Source organism: Pagrus pagrus, assembly GCF_965226575.1.
Source record: "Pagrus pagrus genome assembly, chromosome: 16".
In the NCBI taxonomy this organism is placed as follows: domain Eukaryota; kingdom Metazoa; phylum Chordata; class Actinopteri; order Spariformes; family Sparidae; genus Pagrus; species Pagrus pagrus.
In genome coordinates, this window is record NC_140200.1 from 19554294 (window position 1) to 19574145 (window position 19852).

Below are 19852 nucleotides of genomic sequence, written 5' to 3' on the forward strand. Positions count from 1 at the left end.
CCCCAATGAGCTCCCCAGGAAACTCATTTTTAACATAAACTTTTTTTTTTAAATTTGATTTCTCACCCGAGTGCTTTCATGAACCATAATTTTGGTTGTTTATAGCATTAAAAAACATCTGATTTAGTGTGTTGAAGTGAATTAATCATTTAGAGTATATATGTGAAAATAAATATGTAATTTACCACACATTCTCGTGTTCCTCAGATAGTCCCGTTTCCGAGTTGGGAAGTCGCTCTTCCAACGTCAGTGTGTTTTTGTGCATCATGTCAGACTGTGGAAGCAATATGGACGCCAAAAAGAAGTTGTTTTGCATTTTATTGCGCAAGAGCGTTTCAACAACACGTTGAAAGCTTTTTCTAGTATTTGAGTGATGAGGAATCGAGGAATCGCAAAGGAAATGATACCATGACTATTCAATACATGACTGTGGGAAAAGTTTCTTATCATCAACCCAATGTTTACTTTCGTCTGCCATGTCTCCGCATCATATGACATCAACTCGGCAACTCATGTAGCAAAATTTTCAGACTCTCCGAGTTGTTGGTCCGCCTTGAGGGAGCATTTGTGTGAATTTTCCCAGGAGGAAAAACATTTTTCCTCCGATGATTCTGACAGCACACGAATACACAGAATTGTTGGAAAATGCTTTGAAAATGCTTAAAAAGTGGTTGAATTTGATAATGGAAAAGGTTTTGGAGGAACCCAGTTATTAGTTTTTGGCCAAGAATGTGACAAATAAATGATGATTAGTGATGTACTGGCCGACATTGCCATCTCTTTATCTTGTGTGGCTAAAAATGCAGATCCATTTGTTACTCTTTTGTGTTGTGATAATACTCGAAACACCTACAATGCAGGATAATTCTTGTACCCATGCAGCACACGTGTCCACTGCTGAAAGCACAGTATAAACAGGTGCATAATGCTCTCACCAAGGGCATTGCTAAAATGATGCTAGAATAGCCACTTCAAAATCTTATCCATCCATTCACTCTCTTCATTTTTCTTTTCCTTGTCCCTGTTGCAGAATGCAGAAGTGTCTGTTTTCGAGGTGAACATCCGGTTTGTTGGAGGTCTGCTGTCTGCCTACTATCTGTCTGGGAAAGAGGTAAGGAACAAACCAAAGCTTCCTGTTATGTTTTCTAATGCCACTTCTGCAGTGAAGGAGAGCTTGAAGAGGGAATGGTTGATTGTTGCAACAGATGGTAGAGGAAAAGATGATTGATGGTGGAGATTGAGTGAGGGAATAAGTGCTTTTATATGTTAGAAGTCTTTAGTAATATGCCCTCTATTCCATAAGTGACTGCCAAGGTAAGTTCTATTTCCAAGTATGGGAATACATACTGTGGATTAGTTGAAGATGGTCTGAAATATTGTTCTTGTTTTATGTGCAGGCTGTGCACAGGTTAAGCTAGAGAGTATCAGGTTCTTTTGTTTTGCAAGTGTTAGAAAGAACATAAGCTCACCTAAGGTTGCCTGCCAGGTGCCTTGGATATAGAAAACTGCCATTTTTTTGCCGTTGAATTTGAAAAGAGTTACATTTTTGAGGTGAAAGGGAAAAGAAAGGTGGCGTTCCATCAGCCTTGGGAGGCAGAATATGTTCTGAAGTGTCTGAGTGCTGACAAATTATTGCTCCAGCCTTGCTTTATTCAGAAATATGAGAGAGGAGAGAGATTCCACCAGGCTTCTCATTTTACTCATAGCACCAGTCCTGCTGTGTGAATCTGCTTAGTGACAAGAGGCTGTGAAAATGACATCAGCAGGGTATTACACTCAGATCATGTTCTACTCCGGCAATGCAGGGATTTTGTGTTGAACTCACTTTTTTCTCAATACCTTCTCTTCTTTCTCTCTTTAATTACACGCCTCAGTCTCTTAATGAATGATAAGGCCCCCTTCAAAGAATGGATAACTCTGCACATCACCTGCAGAAAAGCCTTTAAACCCCCCCAAAACCTGCTACCTGCAAAGGATATTTTTAAAAGCTGTTAAATCCTCACAGTTTCTGTTTCTAGACTAATGTCACAAGAGAGATTTCACTTTGGGCACTTTGAGCGATCCTGATCTTCACTTCTACTTTCATCTGGACTTAAAAACACATATACAGGCATACACACTATTGACTTAACTTTTTTTTTTATGTGTACACACATAAGATTAGATAGGATCAGATGATTTAAAACAACAAATGTGTCAGGAGAGGTCAAGAAGCAATCTGGCTATCCTATATCCTGTCTGCAAGCAAATTAAAGCTGCTAAGTGCTTCTTGATAAGCAGGGAGAGGAAGTTTAGGCAGGAGTCAGACTTGGAGTTCTGGGGTAGTGTAACTTCTTCTTCCAAGCACAATGAGAATTTCACTTCAGCGCTGGTATCAAGCTGGTATCATGGAGGCATTGTCATTTTTGCTTGGGAAATGCATTTAAAGATTAATCGGTCTTCAAAATCATTGCCGATTTATTTTCTGTTCATTGACTAATTGATTAACTGACAAACCATTTGTGCTCCAAAGTGGAGATCAATATGGAGGGATTATTCGCAGTGGTGTCAATTGACAGCCATGTGATCAAGCAAACAACGACATGTCTTGCATCTATTTAACACCTGCAACTAAGGACGGGTGACTAAAGATGGCGAGCAGTCAATACATTTTTACAACCAAACAGCAGAAAATGCCGCAAAACAAGTGACCAATTAAAAAAAATTCAAAAGCAAAAGTGAAAATACTTTTTAAAGGACAACACTGATCTTCATTGACGTATGCAGTCATGAAAAACCTGCTCCTGTAGCTTCCAGATCCTCTGAACTGATAATCCTCTCAACAAGTGTGACACCAGTGGAGGTAAACTGCGACTCCTCATCATTTCTCAGCAGTCACTCTGAGCTCCATTTATTTTTTATGAGAGTCAATCAGTTCAAGACTCCTGTATTTCATCAGAGCCTTGAGGGGTACCTCTCCTTCAGCTGTGGGTCAGGGTCCCCTGAAGGATGGAGGCGGCAGATGGATGGCTGATATGTGGCCTTGGAGGAAGGCTGTTTATGGAGAAGATGACTGAATGTTGCTGGTGGTGTCCCACTGAAGGACTGCTGATGAAGGGCTGGCTGGGTTGATGCTGAAGTTGAAGTTAGAGTTTTTTTTTGGGATAAAAGAACAAACAATCACCTGTTACGAATGAACCTGTTTACCTGTGGAATGTTCCAAACAGTTGTTTTAGGATCATCACTACCCCGGTCTTTTGTTACACCTGTTGCAACTTGTTTCAAACATGTTTCTGGTTCAGAATAAGCAAATATTTACAAAAATCCAGAAAGTTGATGAGGTACAACATTAGATATATTGTCTTTGTACTGTTTCCAATTAAGTAAATGTCAAAAACGATTGGTAAATTACCTCATTCTGTTTTTTTTTTTTAAAACAGCGTCCAAACTTTTTTGGAATCAAGGATGTAACTGGGAGATGTACCATAACAACAGTCTTTGTCAGTATTATTTATGAATCTCATGAGACTAACTAATAATGACAAAGACTGTTGATATGTGGCCTTGGAGGAAAATTATTGACCCAAAGATTAATTCATGATTGATTTATAAATCAATCATGAATTAGTATTTGGGTCGATGATGCATTTGTTTTTGATTGTCGAAACTGAATGCTCATTTTGATCGTTTTTCAATGTAAAATCTAAATTGTGGCACACGATTGATTACTGTCACTTATGATTGTCAATTCCTGTCAGTGTGAACTCAAGCTTGTTCCCAAGAAAACTTGTCCATAATGGTAAAGTTTTAAATTAATTAAAACTACACACTAAATGCCAAGTCTATGTTATGATTCATTTATTGATTATATTTTGTCTTGTTTGCACGCTTGGTCAAAACAGTGAAATGAGATTACTCTAACAACCATGACTGTTGAGCAAATTAGACTGTCAAGAATTTATGCATGGATGATAATTAAGTTTATTCATTTATTTACTTGCATTCTGAGTTGTCACATCATACATTTTTTGGTCTTTTTTATAAAAAGAGCACTCCAGTTTTCCACTTTTACAATCCACACTTCCACCTGTAAAACCAGTGCTATTAGCAACACACTTCTGGTAAAAGCTCTTGCAGATAAGTGGAATTGCACTGCGGGTGCATTTTGTGGAGCTGTTATTTTTATAACAAAATGGACTAATTGAACACTGGTCAGGCATTATGTAACTCCCCATTTTGAGTATCTATTAGATGAGACTGTACCTGACCTCCTGAGTAGATGTTCAACCCTTAAAACCCAGAGACCACTGAGCAGAGAGAGAGAGAGAGCGAGGCTGTCGGCTCAATAAAGAGAGAAACACAAAAGATTAGACACCGACCTTAGAAACTACTGAGCCCCTTGACTCCTTCTGCATTCTGTCGTGTTGCTGTCTGAATTAGAAAAAGGATTCATTGGAGAAAGGACACTTTCCACTCAATATATTCCATCATGAAAAACTGAAAACTGATTTTAGTTTTCTTTCTTTCAGTGACACATGAAACCTCCTTGGATAACATAACAGTTTGTGCCCTAACATGTACTGCTCTCTGTGTAGCCTTTTTATTTTTATATTACTACATATAGATTTTTCTGTGACATTACATATAAATCCCATAAATGGAATTAATGGAATATTATTGGCATAAGTTGTAGAGACATCTGCACAACCAATAGAGAAATTTCCATTAACAATGTCTCATTTTGAGTAGGCCTGCAACTAACAATTGTTTTCATTGTTAATTAATCTGTTGATTATTTTCATGATTAATCCATTATTTGGTCAATAAAATGTCTGAGAATGGTGAAAAATGTTGTTTAGTGTTGCCCAAAGCCCCAAGATATTAATTTTACTGTCGAGGAGGCATAAGGAAACCTGAACAAATTCGCATTAAGAAGCTGCAATCAGAGAATTTTGACTTTTTCCTCTTAAAATGTATTCAAACCTATTAATCAATTATTGCCGCTGGTGATTGATAACAACAAGTGCTGCCAGTGCTGAGGTATTGAGTAGAGCACGACGGTATTGGTTAGCTGATACTAATGGCCGATAATGGCCTATCCAAGATATATCGGTAACGGTATTATATGTTGCCTGTAGGGGTTTTGAAGAAAATGTAAGTGTGCTTGAAAAGACACTTAAAACAGTATGCGGAAACACAGTGCAAACCAAAGCAGTTAAGTTGTAAGTTTGTAAATAAGCTCTGAAAGTAGCTTAACTGTCGTTTAAAGAGCAAGAGAAGAAAGCAGTTTAAATGTCAGCTGAAGTGTCAACGCTGTTGAAATTAGTGGATATTAAGTGTGCTGTAAGTAACTTTCAAAGTGTCAGGCTGTGTGGCTGGTTTGTACCACCTTCACTTTAATTGCCATTTCAGCAGCTTCCAACATTGACTGATCAACTGACATTTTATCTACTTTCAGTGAAATTGCCTTTGTCACTTTCAATTAGTATTTTAAATGAAACTTTTCATCTAAAATTTTACATTTTGTTTAAAAACAGGTCTTAATTTGATTCAACTTCCACCTGATCGAGTCATTTTTTTTGTTTGAAGACAGAGGTGGAGGTCCATCACCAAACCATCCTTGATGTCGCATACTCCCAGCAGTCTTAGCTGAACAGGATTTTGTAGTTGTAACTACAAGCTGAAAGAGTCAAAGCGTGGTGAGAGGAGTTTGAAACAGACAGAAGGAGCAGGTGAAGGAGAGGAGTCACTCCGTCTCTCCCTGCTGGTCCTAGTCTGGCTCCGACTCAAAGAAACCTGGACCTTTGATGAAAATTTGATCAGTAAAAGTACAGCTGGTCCTGGCTGTATGCACCCCACTGGCAGGCTTTTAACGCTCCCGCCTGCATACAGATCACAGCGTGTAGCCTCATCCATGGAAGAAAGGGAAGAAGGGAAGGACAGTAGGAAGGAAGTAAACAATGTATGGAGAGCTGAACAAAGTAAAAGGTTTCCAGTCCCCCTGTTAATCAAAGCTGAGTGCTTCAAGGATGGAAGGACAGAGCAAGGACAGTCAGCAGCAAGAATGAAAGAAAGAAAAGCCAAAGAGGGAGAAAATGAAGAAGGAAACCGTGCGTGAAGCAAGATATTGTAGGGGAAAATACAGGGAGAAGACCTGAAAGAAGTACGGAAGAAGGCCATGACTGATGGAGGAAAGGAGACAAAAAAGAAATGAGGGAATCATTGAAATGGTAGATGGAAGAAAATGGAGACAATTCTGTTCTACATGCTAACTGTAGACACTAATCTGTTCTGTTTTTCAGTTAATTTGCCAGAAATAAACCAAACAGGAAGTTATACAATACTTGGATGAATAGTTGGATGTCAATCAGACTATGACATTAGACAGCCATGCCAATTAGGGTTGACAAAAAGGCAGAAAAATGTCTTTTCAAATGAATTTGATAGTATTTTTGGGGTTTTCTGAGGTGTTCTTGGAGCTCTTCAGTCATACACAATACATGTTTCCAGCTGTGAGCCGCCCCTTCCTTTCTGCATTGAATTGTGGGGGGACTAGTGCAGATCATAGTTAGGACGATAGAAGACCCCATCGTCCATTGCCGAAAAAGGAAATAAAAGGGTAGGGGAATAAAAGGCAGGAAATGGAAAGCAAAGAGGAGTGGAGAATAAACAAAAGAGAGGAAATGGAAACAAGCCAACAAATAAGGGGAGTTTCCCAACAAGGGAAGAAATCAAAACAGGAAGCAATAAAAGCAGGAAAAGGAAGGAATAAAGACATTATCAAAAGAATAGTGGAAGAGATGATTGTAAAAGGTTTGGATAAACAGAAGATGAAAAGTTATGCTGGTTGGAGGAACTACTGCTGCAAATGAAACGCCTTGAGAAATGCGAAGATAAATGTTTTAAGAGCAACAACTCAGAAATGTTACATGAGGTGATGTTAGCATTTTGAGCAGCAAAAAAAACAAAAGAGAAAATACTTAATAGTAATTTTGTCAAGAAGTGACTATAGTTGGTAAATTTCCAATAACAAGTCTGACTTGCTTTTAAAATTTGTTGTTAGTCATTATAAGGGGATGTGTTCAACCGCTATAAACCCTTATTCTGGAATGATTATAATGAACAACAGTGATGATGGTTGATTGTGATGACAACTAATCCCAATCTCCTTTAGTTGTGTCTGATAAAAAAAAGTAATCTGTTGATGGCGGGGATGAGTGTCCCAGTGGCCTCTCTCATCTCGTAGACAACTCAGATTAAAATGATTATCCTGTCACTGAAAAACCAAAGCAGAGGCTTGATTTTCAGGTGTCTTATGGACAAGAAATAGCCGTTAAACTAATTGATTTATTACGGAAGAAGACACGTACGTTTACTTAACAAGGCCAGTTCTGTCAGTGAGAAGGCAGACGTAATTGTAAGTTTGGCACATGAGAAGAAATAGCTTGAATAATTGAAGGAATTCACTTTCATGTGTTAGTACTTATTGATTTAAGGCTAGTTACTGGTTGTAGCAATTATCCCTCCTCTACAAATTGCCTGTGAAGCGAGCAACTACTATATACACTTGAAGAAATCAGAGGCAAAACCTACAGTCCTCTGAGTTCTGCTTTAGCCAAGGTAAATATGAGGCCTCAGCTGTCTGATTTAGCCATATCGAGAGGGCATTTTCTAAAATGATGGTATTTTTATGACAAAATTCCCTTGCTAGACTTGTTGAGCTGCTTCATGGTCGTATAGGCCATGGGCTAAGAAACTTGACTTGATTGGACGTGACAAAACATCAGTAAGTATGCTTACTTTACGTACGAAAATAGATACATCTGTTTCAAGCGATATAACCGTCCCTGCCGACATACTTCCATGCCTTCTTCACCTTGGCATGGATGTTAAGCAACACAACCACACTTAGTTACCGTCCAATCTATAGTAAGTGTTTGTCTCTGTGTCTCTGCGAATCAACATCATAAAGATGTTTAACAATATACCAACTCACATAACCTCAAATAGTTCCGTCATTTTTAAAACTTCTTCCTCCTGGCCTGTGGTCGTGTCTTGCTTTAACTATTGGCTAAACTGCTGAACTGCCCCCCACAACTACCAGAGGTACTGCTCGATTGATCCGTATCCATCCATCCTTTCAGCAAACATGAAGAAATACGGACAGAGAGTATGGACAGAAGGCTCCATCTGTATCCAACATTGAGCATAAATGAGCCTTAATGCGACTGCAAGGACAAACCTATCCTCTTGAGCTAACTTAATCAGACTAAAAAGATTATATGAGACAAAAGGGTAGTTGATAAATCATGGCAATGCGTAAAACAAGGAGGAAACTTTTGTAATGGCTTTGCTGCTGTTTAGCCAGATAATGTTTGTATCAACCACAAGATATATTAATGGCCAATCGATGACTGGCCACTCAATGCTGCATCCCATTGATTGCGACTGGCGTTTGTCTGGAGAAACAGACAGCTTCTTTGCTGGACCGTCGCACAGATCTCTGTTTGACTGATTTGGCTTGGCACAGTTTGGTTGTTCCATGGATTTCTGTGGCACGAACAACAGAAATTAGCTGAACCTCAGGTTCTTGTTGCCAGGCCTTGATTAATTTCCTTTTTATTGTCCGTGATTGATCAGATGGCACATGCCTGGCTCAGGACAGCACAGCATGACTCTGCCAATTCCTGCTAATTGATCAGCCTCCATTTAGATTGCTTTTCCCAAGTTGTTCACACATCCCGACATGCTCTGATCTGCAATCAGGCAAGCATTCATCTGTTAGTTTCATGCTCAGCCTTCATGATCAGATCATACAATTACAGATCCTGTTTCAAGTAGACTGTGAGTGGCCTATGGTAGGGGTCCCAGAAGCTTTCTAAACTAATTTAGATTTCATGAGTTCAGGGTCCTGAAAGGACACTAGTGCTGCTGCCTGTTGTGATTTGCCTCTGATGCAGATGCATGATTCGAGTGATCTGGTCCAAGTCTCAAGCATTCCCAAGTAATTTTTTCCTGGTCAAGTCAAGCCAAAATTTGTGTCAAGTCCTAAGTCAAGTCATTTTTTCACACCAAAATCCTGCAGTCTTACTTGTAGTATCTGGTCTTAAAATGATATTGTTGGCCAGTTAATCTAACCTGTTCAAAAAGTAAGACTATGAATTGAGCTTGTATCATAACTATTAATATTAAGTGAAATGATTGCAATCAAATCAAAAATCTAATTTCTTAATTTCTTCCGAGTCAAAACTATTTCCTTCCCATTACTTTTAAAAAGTGAAATACTGACAGCAAGACTAAAAAAATTTAACTGAAAACATAAAATGAACATGGAGTCATTCGAGTCATCCTGTCTTAAATCAAGTCATGAGTCTTTAACTTCCAAGTCATTTATTTTCTGTCAAGTTGCAAATGCAGCATTAAACAGAACAAGATATGCACCAAGATCGAGGCAGACTGTGACCTCACAGACAGGCAGACAGTTCTTGAAGTGGAGTTTGGAAACAACTTTGTGATGTGTTGCTCTGCCATATGGCTGACGGGGTGGTAGCTTGAACAGATGCTTGCTTATAAAATCTGATTATTTGGCTCCTTTACTTCATTTTTTCACATGTTGTGTTGACAGCTTTGGGAAAATTTCATGAGAGCAAGGAACAGCCACATATGCCCTGTTATTATTTGATATTTGGGTGTCCAACCTAATAGCAACAATATGTGATGAGGCCTTTCACACTATGATCAACCCTGGACTAAGATCTTTGTTAGCCTTGGGCTAACAGCTTCCATTGGACTTACTAAACCTCTCTCTAATGCAGAGTACTGGTGTGAGTCAAGGTTATAACCAAAGCAATTAAATGTTTAGTGTCCTAACTAATTGAAATAAGTTGCGTGATGTCAGCAGTTTGAAGATGTTCACTCGGGGCTCTTATGTTACGGTGTGATTCATAAGCCAGTGTTTACTGTTAGCCCTGAGTGAACAAACAATGACTAATGAATAAAATTAGGTTAAACTAAAATGGGCTTCCTCTAGTCTTGGACTGAGGTTAGCCCGTGGCTAAGAAACACACGTGTGAAAGCCTTAATGTGACATTAAAGCAAAAATGGCCTGAGAGCTGGCCTCTTCAGTCCACCACTGATAATAACTCTGCTTCACCAACTCATGTGCCCACTTCTGGCTCTACATGGAAGTGTTACCCAAATACCCATAACCAGCACCCCTCCAGAATTACACAATGTTCCTGATGAGAGCGTGACTAAACAAAAACTGAAACCTGCGTGCAACTTTACCAAAGTGCTCTTGTGTGTTCTATTACACAGAAAAATCTCGCACAATTTTTTGTTTAAGTAATATTGTGTCTGACATGCTGAAATATGTACCTCAGTTGCCCTCATTTGTCCTCAATTAACATGTACCAGAGAAAAAATAAAGATGCTGTGTTGACATCTACAAATAAGATGAGGGAAGTATTTCAGAGGCATGAAGACAGAGGAGTCCAGACTTTAGCCATAGGCACAAATAATAGAAAATACAGCCGAAAGAGAAGATGTAGAGGTACAGGGTACTCCAATAGGTAGATGGTTGGCATGAGAAAATGGTTTTGCATTGAGGAAAGGAAGAATGAGTCAGTGAAATGAGGATCGAGTGGGACAGGAAGCTGCAGGGCAATAGCAGGATGGCTTGCTTTCTGTATCTAGTATCTGTGTATGGCAGGCAGAAAGTTACTGAGGAAGCACAATGGTCATAAAACATAGTCTTCTTCACTTCTCGAGCATTTTCCTATTCAAACACATACATTAGTTTAAAACTCACTGATTATAGCATTTGACTTTTAAAAAAATATTCTAAGCTTAACAAACGTATTGGTGTTGGATTCAGACATTAGAGACGGTCAGAAAGAGGTCAGACAATTAGTCAATTAATTGATGAGTTGATTAAAGGGATATTAAAAACCGGTTATTGCGATAACTGCTTAATCGTTTCAGTCATTTTTCAAGCATGTCAAGTATTTGCTGGTTTCGGCTTTTTAAATGTGTGGATTTGCTGCTTTTTTGTTTTGTTTTGTTTTTTAGTAATTTATTATAGTGGATGCAATATCCCAATTTCAAGCAATACTGTCGTATGAGAGCTGACAGTTTTCATATCCTGGACATTTGAATATATACAATAATGTTGATTAAAAAATATATATTCCAAGTTTATATCAATTTTCAACGACATTTATTAAATTAACAAACACTTTTGTTTTCCTTCCTTTCAAGATCCAATTTCTGAGAAAGTTGATTCTTGAGTCTCATTTCCAACACATCAAATACTGATGATTTGATTTGATGATTTTAGGTCGGGTTCGCCACCATCCCAAAGCATCAGTATTTTACCAGTTGGGAATTCTTACAAATTGGAACTTTAAGGGTCGTTATAAGTGAAAAAAATTAGTATGAGAAGAAGAGTTATTGTGTTATACCATGAAACTGTAATATTTGGTCTCTTTGGAAAATTGTGATGAGCATTTCTGACAATATTCTTTGATAGTTTATAAACAAAACAATCAATTAATCATGAAAATAATTGCCACATTAGTCAATAATGAAAATAATCGTTATAAGCAGCCCTACAGCCAAATGTTAAACTCCTCCCTGGCTTGAGTTGAATGTCGACCTACAGTCAGAATCACACAGACACATGTGACAAACACAAAGGCAGCCAAATGCAAGCCTCATTGACAGACTGCCTCCTGAGACGTCCAATCAGACACCCGTCGAGCATGATACACACTCACATCCACAGCTCTCTGTTTACTCCATCCCACTTCATTGTGCAGCCACTGGATAAAGGGAAGAGCGGGATAGAAAGCCGGATGGATATCTTGACACTTTTCACACATTCTATAGTGAATTACGAGGCAGCGAGGCGCTTACAGACAGGGTTAGAGTTTGATTTCCTTTGGGACCTGTCATGCTAAATATACTGGCAGGCACTGTAGGTTACCTTGGATCAACATACAGGCATCCACCAAATGAAGAAATCTTGTATAATCATCATACAAGTTTCTTGTTCACAATTTTGTAGGCATGAGGTTGAGGTATGTAGATGTGCCCCTGTAACCCTACAAAAAAATACTACTATTACATAAAATACTACTTTGTTTTAAAGCTATGTCTCTATATTTGTCCGTTTTCCTTCTGTATATGTTTAGAAACGGTTCGTTCACACTGAGCATGTTTGATTCGGTTCATTAAATATTTAAGTATTTTGCATGTTCTCCTGGATTCCCTCCAGATGTTTTGCTTCGTTAAACACGTATATCAGGTAAATTGAAGACTCTAACGTGTATTTATGTTCATAGACTGGTGCCCTGTCGAGACTTTGTCTGTATTTCTTGGTTAATGCATAGTGGATTAGGCTCTAGTCCCTCCATGTTCCTGAAAAGAAACACGGTAGATAAGATTGATCTGTGAGAGCGTTTTAACCTTACTCCAGTTTTTATCTTTGTAAGGAGAATGTAGTTAAAAACCCCACCTGGTACCACACTGAGATGTCTCAAAATGAGAGTGTTGGAGTGAGAATGAGAAAGACCTCCAGGAAATGAGCCCGAGGTCTTTTTGTCAGATTTCCGTACATTGAGAAATCTTAGTCTTGACAGTGTGGCATCAAACTGTCTACTGTATCTCAGACCAAACAAATCAAACTGTAGATGTGATTGTACTTCATACAAATGAGAAATTGGGCCGCTGCATTCTCTTAAACTGAAACAACTGATTTGATTAATTGGATGGGGGATGAGTCTCGGCCCAGAGAAGACCCCATTAACTTTTGGTCTGGATAAAGTTACAGTTCAGGATTTTTTTTCTCACTTTCTTTAACACTGTGAGATAAAGCGTGTTTTCTTCTTGCTAACATTTTTGTTAACTTCTCAGGGAATTATGCATGGATCTTGATTGAAAAAGAATCAGGCATATTTAGGTGGCAGGTATCTATAAGTAAGTACAATTTCTTGATGATCCTAGGTCTGGTGACCTTAAATTATGAGTAAACAAATAAATGTAGTGATACAAGGCTCTCCAGTTTGATATTGGATTAGACGTGAATGAATTAAAGTAGACTGTTGGGCCTCGGCGGAGGTATGCACTCTACTGAGTGCCGTTCTAGTTCTTTATGTAGATTTTCAGGCTAAATGCTAAACATTCTCTGGCTACAGCTTCACGAATGTGAAGATTTGCTGGTTTTATTTATCTTATATGACAGTAAAATTAATATCTTAGGGTTTTGGCCATTACTTGGACAACCAAAGCAATATGAAGAATTCAGCACCTTGGATTTAGGTCCAGTCCTAGAATCACCTAGTGTCTTGGTAAATGGACTAAATGGACCATTTTTATAGCACTTTTCCAGTCTACTGCCTGCTCAAAGCGCTTTACAACACGTCACATTCGCCCATTCACACACACATTCATACACTGATGGCGGAGGCTGCCATGCAAGGTGCCAACTTCTCATCAGGAGCAACTTGAACTCGCGCCTTGGAGCGCGAGTAGACAAAAAAAAAGAGTGTACTCATGCTCTTTTTTTGTTGGTTACTTTTTCTGGCACCTTTTCTTATGTACAACTAAATATAACAATTTAAATGTCTTCCACGGTAGACTCTCTGACAATGTATGCCGTTATTAAATATTTAAACATATCAAGTCTCCCCTTCTCTTTGACAGTTGGCTTTTCCCTCCTTCTTCCAGTGTGGCTGTGTGGAACAACTAACACTTCTTCTCTAGTGTAACCCAGCAGCTCTCACTCTCACTCACTAGCTTAAATATTATGTCCCTGCATAATTAAACATTTGTATGGACGTGCATGCATCCATATAAATCTACCTAAACTTTATACTTTCTATCAATACCTGGCTCTGATACAGACACTCACAGCAAGGGGCAAGCTCATTGACACAAAGCTGCCCACAGTGTAATCCCATCCCTGACCTCTCACTGAGCAGGTCAGCACAACAAGTCACACTAGTGACCACTGGCAGCTGAGCCAGAAACACACACACGCACACACACACTGTTGCGACGTGTTGGGCGGAGCCAGACAGTTCTGTCTTCCACCCTCAGGAAATCCTCATTCACTCAGTGAGAAAATTGGCTTTGGGACCGAAAGAGAAAAACAACCGCCCCCATCGCTGTTCTCCTCTCGGCCATCTCTACTATCCTCCTGCTGTGCCCAAGTAAAGCGCCTTACATATCCACACACGTTCTCTCACACACACACACACACACACACACACACACACACACTCATACACGGCCAAGTAAAGGTTATTTACTGACCGTAGAGAATGAATTTTCTGGATATCTATCTTAATCTTAGTCTAATCTGTTCTGAGGAGAGCGAGCAGGGCTACAGATGGAGGGAGGAGGATTGAGGGCAGAGACGAGGAAAGAATAGAGTCTGACCATTATGATACACACTGTCACTCTGTTTCACCTCGAGTTATAAAATCCACTCATTCATTCTGTTGTGTTAATTTTTCTCTCATTACTGCTTAACTGGAAGTGATGTGGCTGCCCAGATTTTAACCTGCAAGTATTAGACAGGTTCCGAAATCTTTGGAGGGGCATTTTGTTCAGTTTAATTTTATCTGATTTTATCAAATGTGTCATTAGTGTTGAAGTATTTTATTTATTTATTTATTTTTTTACACAAACAGAACCATTTTACCAGAGTTGGGCAAACTGGTTATTACCTCTGCCCAGGAGGTTATGTATTCACCGGTGTTATAGTTATATAACAATAGAATTTCTACTACTTATCTTCTTTTAAAATTAGTAATATTTCACCATCAACATCAACTTAACTTAATCCAAATAAGTGATAGCAAATCAAAGTAAAATTACAAATCGTGTACAGACTGTCACAATGACTATTTAACTGAATCACCAAAACATTTTTTTAATGAACATTAGTATTTTCCTACCTTTTCAATGTATAAATTGTCAGAAAATGGTGAAAAATTATCAACATCTTCTCCTAGGGCTCAAGATATTGTCTTCAAATGCTGGTTTGTCCAACTAACAGTCAAAAACCCTCCAAACTTGGATAGATTTATTTTCTCTGGATCCTATCATCATTTCAGCACCAGCTCCAGTGTGCATGAATTCAGGGGACTGTCCACGGTTTTAATAAAGGTAGTGTTAGAAATTCAGTTTCGACTATGGCTCAGTTGGTTGGGTTAGTATCATATTTTCAATGCCAGAAACGTGTGCACTATAAATACCGTGAAGTGATGGGTATCAAACATTCATCAGGTTTGATTAAAGGCGTGAAATGTAGCCTGTCCCTCTATAGTAATGGATCCAAACAAAGGCTGGTCTTTGTAGTGCCTCTGTAGAGTAAAAAGCTCACATCACAGTAGCTTCAAAGAGAAAATCCAGTCTAAAACAGAGCCTCTACAGTTAATCCAAGAGCCGGGAAAAAGATGGTCTGTCGAGAACCAAAATGAACAAGTCACTGCCAAGGTTATTCTGTGTTGCTGTTGTAACATGAATGCATTTCAATAAAATATGAACGATAAAAAGGATGCTGTCAAAAACTAGAGACAGTCGAGTTTTGGTGTGGAAATGTGGAAAGCTTAGCCAGGAATTCGGGTAAAAGAAAAAAGATACATCCCCAATTTGCCCAAATAAATTCCATACTAAACAGACTGATGGATTAAAACCTATTAGTTTGAGTTTAAGAGCTGGTTATGATCAACACACTCACAGGAACTCACTAAAGGATAAATTGCCTTGCAGGGATTTTAAGCTGTGCACTTGTAATGCTGCCACAAGGTTGTATTTTCTTCTGAGGCTGACTGACCAAAACCACTTTAGATAAGAAACTCGGTTCACTGAATCAGTAGATGGAGAGGAAGGCACACACACAAACACTCTCATATACATACACACAAACACACATATATTTGATATTGTAAAGGTCATGCAGAGATAAAATAATTGATTGGATCACTGATCACACAATACTGTAAACGGGATCAGCAATTAAATGGAGCGAGAGCCATTTACAGGGTGTGAACATGTTTAAATACGTCACTCTGAGACTTCTGTTTTTTTATATCTTGTAATACAGCTAGATTAAAATAACATATGGTAGGATTTATAACTAAGTCGATATCTGCAAAAACGTGACAATGAACTAGAGTGGATGAAACAATAATAGGAATAAAATGGTGTAACATGGAATTATGTGCAGCTAGTAAAAGATCTGTTTAAAGTCTTTATTCTTCACTACATTAAACTCTCCCTGGCCTTCAAACATTCACACATACCTCAGGATCCCACATTGTCTTAACACTAAGAGCTTTTCTGTCTTTTGACATTGAGTGTTGATGATAGCATCTATGTTAGCACTCTCTATTCACCTCCTGTAACAGCTTTGCTCCTGTGACACTGATGTTGACCTTGTTTTTGTAATATTTTCCGGAGATCAGGTGTTTACAGTTTATTCTTTTAGGTTGTTTTTACCATCTGTTGCAGGCTACATCTTTGCTGTTGTCATTGCTTGAAAATTGACATTCATTGAAAGGTTTGGTCTCAATTTGAACCAGAGAATCTTGTATTTGAGTGTCATTAATTTACCTCTGTGTGCGTAATGTGGTGCTAGGATCTCAGTCCTCTGATCAGACCGGACAGGTCAAAAGAACTATCATTCTGATTAATAGGGATGGGGTGTGGGTGGGTGAAATAATTTATCTTTGATGAAGAGCCTTGCATACTTGTAATACAGCATAAATCCCTGAGGAGCTACATTAGTATTAGTGACAGTTTTGTCCACAAGTATGTAGTTCCCTCAAACAATGCAATGAAGACACGCATCAGAGGGGATTTAGAAGTGGGTATACGCAATGCCGTCTGAAAAATATGTAATTACACATCTTTAGTTTATTCAACTTAGTTCACAGAAGAGCTGTTAAAGTTAAATATCAGCCGAAGCAGTCAAATTAACATAGCATTACACTACATACTTCTGCTTCCTGTGGAGTCAACCAGCTGAAATACGGACATCGCCATTCTGCCATTACTGAGGACATTGTGGTCAAACAGGATATAAAGTAAAATCTGGTCATCAGGATTTTACCATCATCAGGATCCAAGAACTGCCACCTAGTGTCTACAGTTATCAAGTGCAGTACCACCTTCTACTGCTGCGACGTCACCGTGGTAACGCAGCGGCAAGCACGTCATGTGAAAGGAGAGACACCTGTAAATTAACTTTTATGCCCCCAATGTTGTGTCCATTTTTTCCCTGTGGAATCAAGTATAGTATCACATATTGATAATTTTTCAAGGTTTTTATCAAAGTTATCCAGTATCATTACAACACTACAATACAGCATACCGTAACACAGATCTTGTGGTATAACTGAGGCTGTAAGAATCCATATTGTCGTACATGTGCAAACACACACACCTTTCATCCTGGGTTAAATGTGTGTGTCTAGGGTCCTGTTTTATATCCCCACTGGATCAGTATGTTGCATTGTTACCTCAGTACATTAGTAGCACACACTCTGTAGTCCAGTCTGTCTCAAAAACACACACACAGAGACACACACCAACACACACACACGCCCAGAAATACACAGCCACTCACAGCAGTCGACTGCTTGACAAGGGGAAAATTGGTTTGGTCAACAGGGTCACACATGGACTGAGTCTTCCTTCTTTCCTGTGGCTTACCAAAGCCTTCATCAGTGGTGTGTGTGTGTGTGTGTGTGTGTGTGTGTGTGTGTGTGTGTGTGTGTGTGTGTGTGTGTGTGTGTGTGTGTGTGTGTGTGTGTGTGTGTGTGTGTGTGTGTGTGTGTGTGTGTGTGTGTGTGTGTGCGTGCGTGCCTGCAAGGCACGTAATTCAGGTGGTTGTGTGGCCCGACTTTGTTGCCTCCTAACAACTAAACACACACACACGGTCAGAGGAAGAACCGAGCCTTTCCCCCCGGCATCCTTTGACAGACTGTGTAATTGCTACAGCACACTTTGCTTTATTTCCACCTCACTCCGCTTTTGTCCTGTGTCATCAAAGACACACACACACACGCACAAACATACACAGAGCAGGCGGCCACACTGGTCTTTGTAAGTCATTGATGCTGTGTTACATCTGAACATCCACAGAAAAGGAAGAAGTGCTGCTGTGGTTAGAACAGCCCAAATGAGAGGATTAGCTTATAAGTCCAGCACAAAACTCCCCTACAACCCTCTCCTCCCGAGCTGGAATGGAGAACAAACAGACCGGCTGTATTGACACCTGCTATCATAAAACCATCTGTATCTGAGCAAGAGGAAGAACAACACAAAAAGTATTTATTACAGGAAGGAGGGAAACTTTCTCCCATATCGTTGCCAGAAATCTGGAGAAGCGCAGCTGTAGAGCCATAAGTCCCATCACAAAGATAAATGTATTAAAAAATGAACATGCAGTCATTTTGTTGTTTCATCAGGAATGAAACAAGAGGACTTTCATATTCCTTAGTGGCATTAACTCTTCATGAAGTTAAGAGTAATGTCTCTTCATCCTAATCCTCAGTTGGTCACTTTCATGATGAAAGACTTGATCCTCATCTGCATTTAGTAGAGAATTTAAAATTAGTAAAGAAAGAGGGATTACCTGCCAAAAAAACTTTTAGAGGTCTTACTTTGCATCTACATTTCTACATGATTTAGACTTTAATTTATTAAGTTTGTTTCTTTAGAGAAGCAAACTTGAACAGAGGCAACATTGTGTGTTGCAGCGGCATGTTTGTTGCAGAAGTATTATTGTTCTTTGGCCTGACTGATCCAGGTCAGAAGTCTAATACATTAACCAAAACTATTAGATTTATCATCTAAAACAATTCACTGACAAAGCCAACACAGGGACTGTAGAGGACCAAAGCAGGAAAAGGTCAGGGTAAAAAATAGAAATGTTTTTAAAGCTGAAATATTATCAGAGTCTGGGTAGATCTAAAAGCAGGAGAGGACTACTAAGTCCTAAGTTTCAGAAGCAAAAAAAAGTAACTTTAGGCGTCAACAAAAAAAGTTACCTTGTTAGTTTTTACCGTCTTTATTTGTAAAACACATAAAACAGCTTGTAGGCAGAGTTGTTTTTTCATAGAAATACTAAACTTTAATGTTGCAGTAGTTGAAGAGGCCCCACTGTGGTTTGAAAATGATGCACATTGCATAAGCATAGCATTAACATTCTTGCCTACAGTGTGAGAGAAATGTTAATGCAGTATTTTTATCATTATTATGCAACACTCAGGTCTAATGGAGGAAATAGCGTGGCTTCCTGTCTCATGCAAGGAGTCTGTATTTTAATTTGTATTATTTACCCTTGACCATGATCTGTCTCATACCGTCTCATACCTTTTAAAGGATGAATTGACAGGCAAGGACATTTCTAACAACGAGGTAAAGAGTAGAGGTAAAGAATAAATCATAAATGGCAAAACTATTTGTATTATTTGTGTTCATTAATAATCTGTTCTAAAAAGTTTACAAGCAACAGGATTTTGTTTCAGGACGGAGTATTTAGGAATCCTTTAGTTCCTATAGGAAAGACAAATAGTAGTCAACACATCCTCATACCTCAACGACTGAATAGGAGGATTGCCGATGTTATGTACGTAACGACACTTTACAATGATAGTAAGTAAAAATAACTCACCATTGACTTTTGGTTTCAAGCTGGACTGGGTGGAAGTTGTTTGCTTGTTTATTCCAACCATCTGCCCCCGTCCTCTTCCCTATGCAGAATTTCTCACTCTAATATTACTTCACCAGACTTTCTACTTTGCTGCCATAATGCTGTAATAATTACTACAGCCACTAGAGGTCGCCACCCAACAGG

The 19852-nt window shown here is 38.9% G+C and overlaps 1 protein-coding gene across 1 annotated transcript in view; it reads left to right on the forward strand.

Annotated features, from left to right (window-relative positions):
- man1a1 (mannosidase, alpha, class 1A, member 1) overlaps positions 1-19852 on the forward strand; it is a 162292-nt gene that overhangs the window by 78596 nt on the left and 63844 nt on the right. Inside the window, exon 4 of the mRNA XM_084377979.1 lies at positions 1031-1111. Within this exon, the coding sequence (XP_084234105.1) occupies positions 1031-1111 (81 nt within the window). The remainder of the gene's footprint in view (positions 1-1030; positions 1112-19852) is intronic.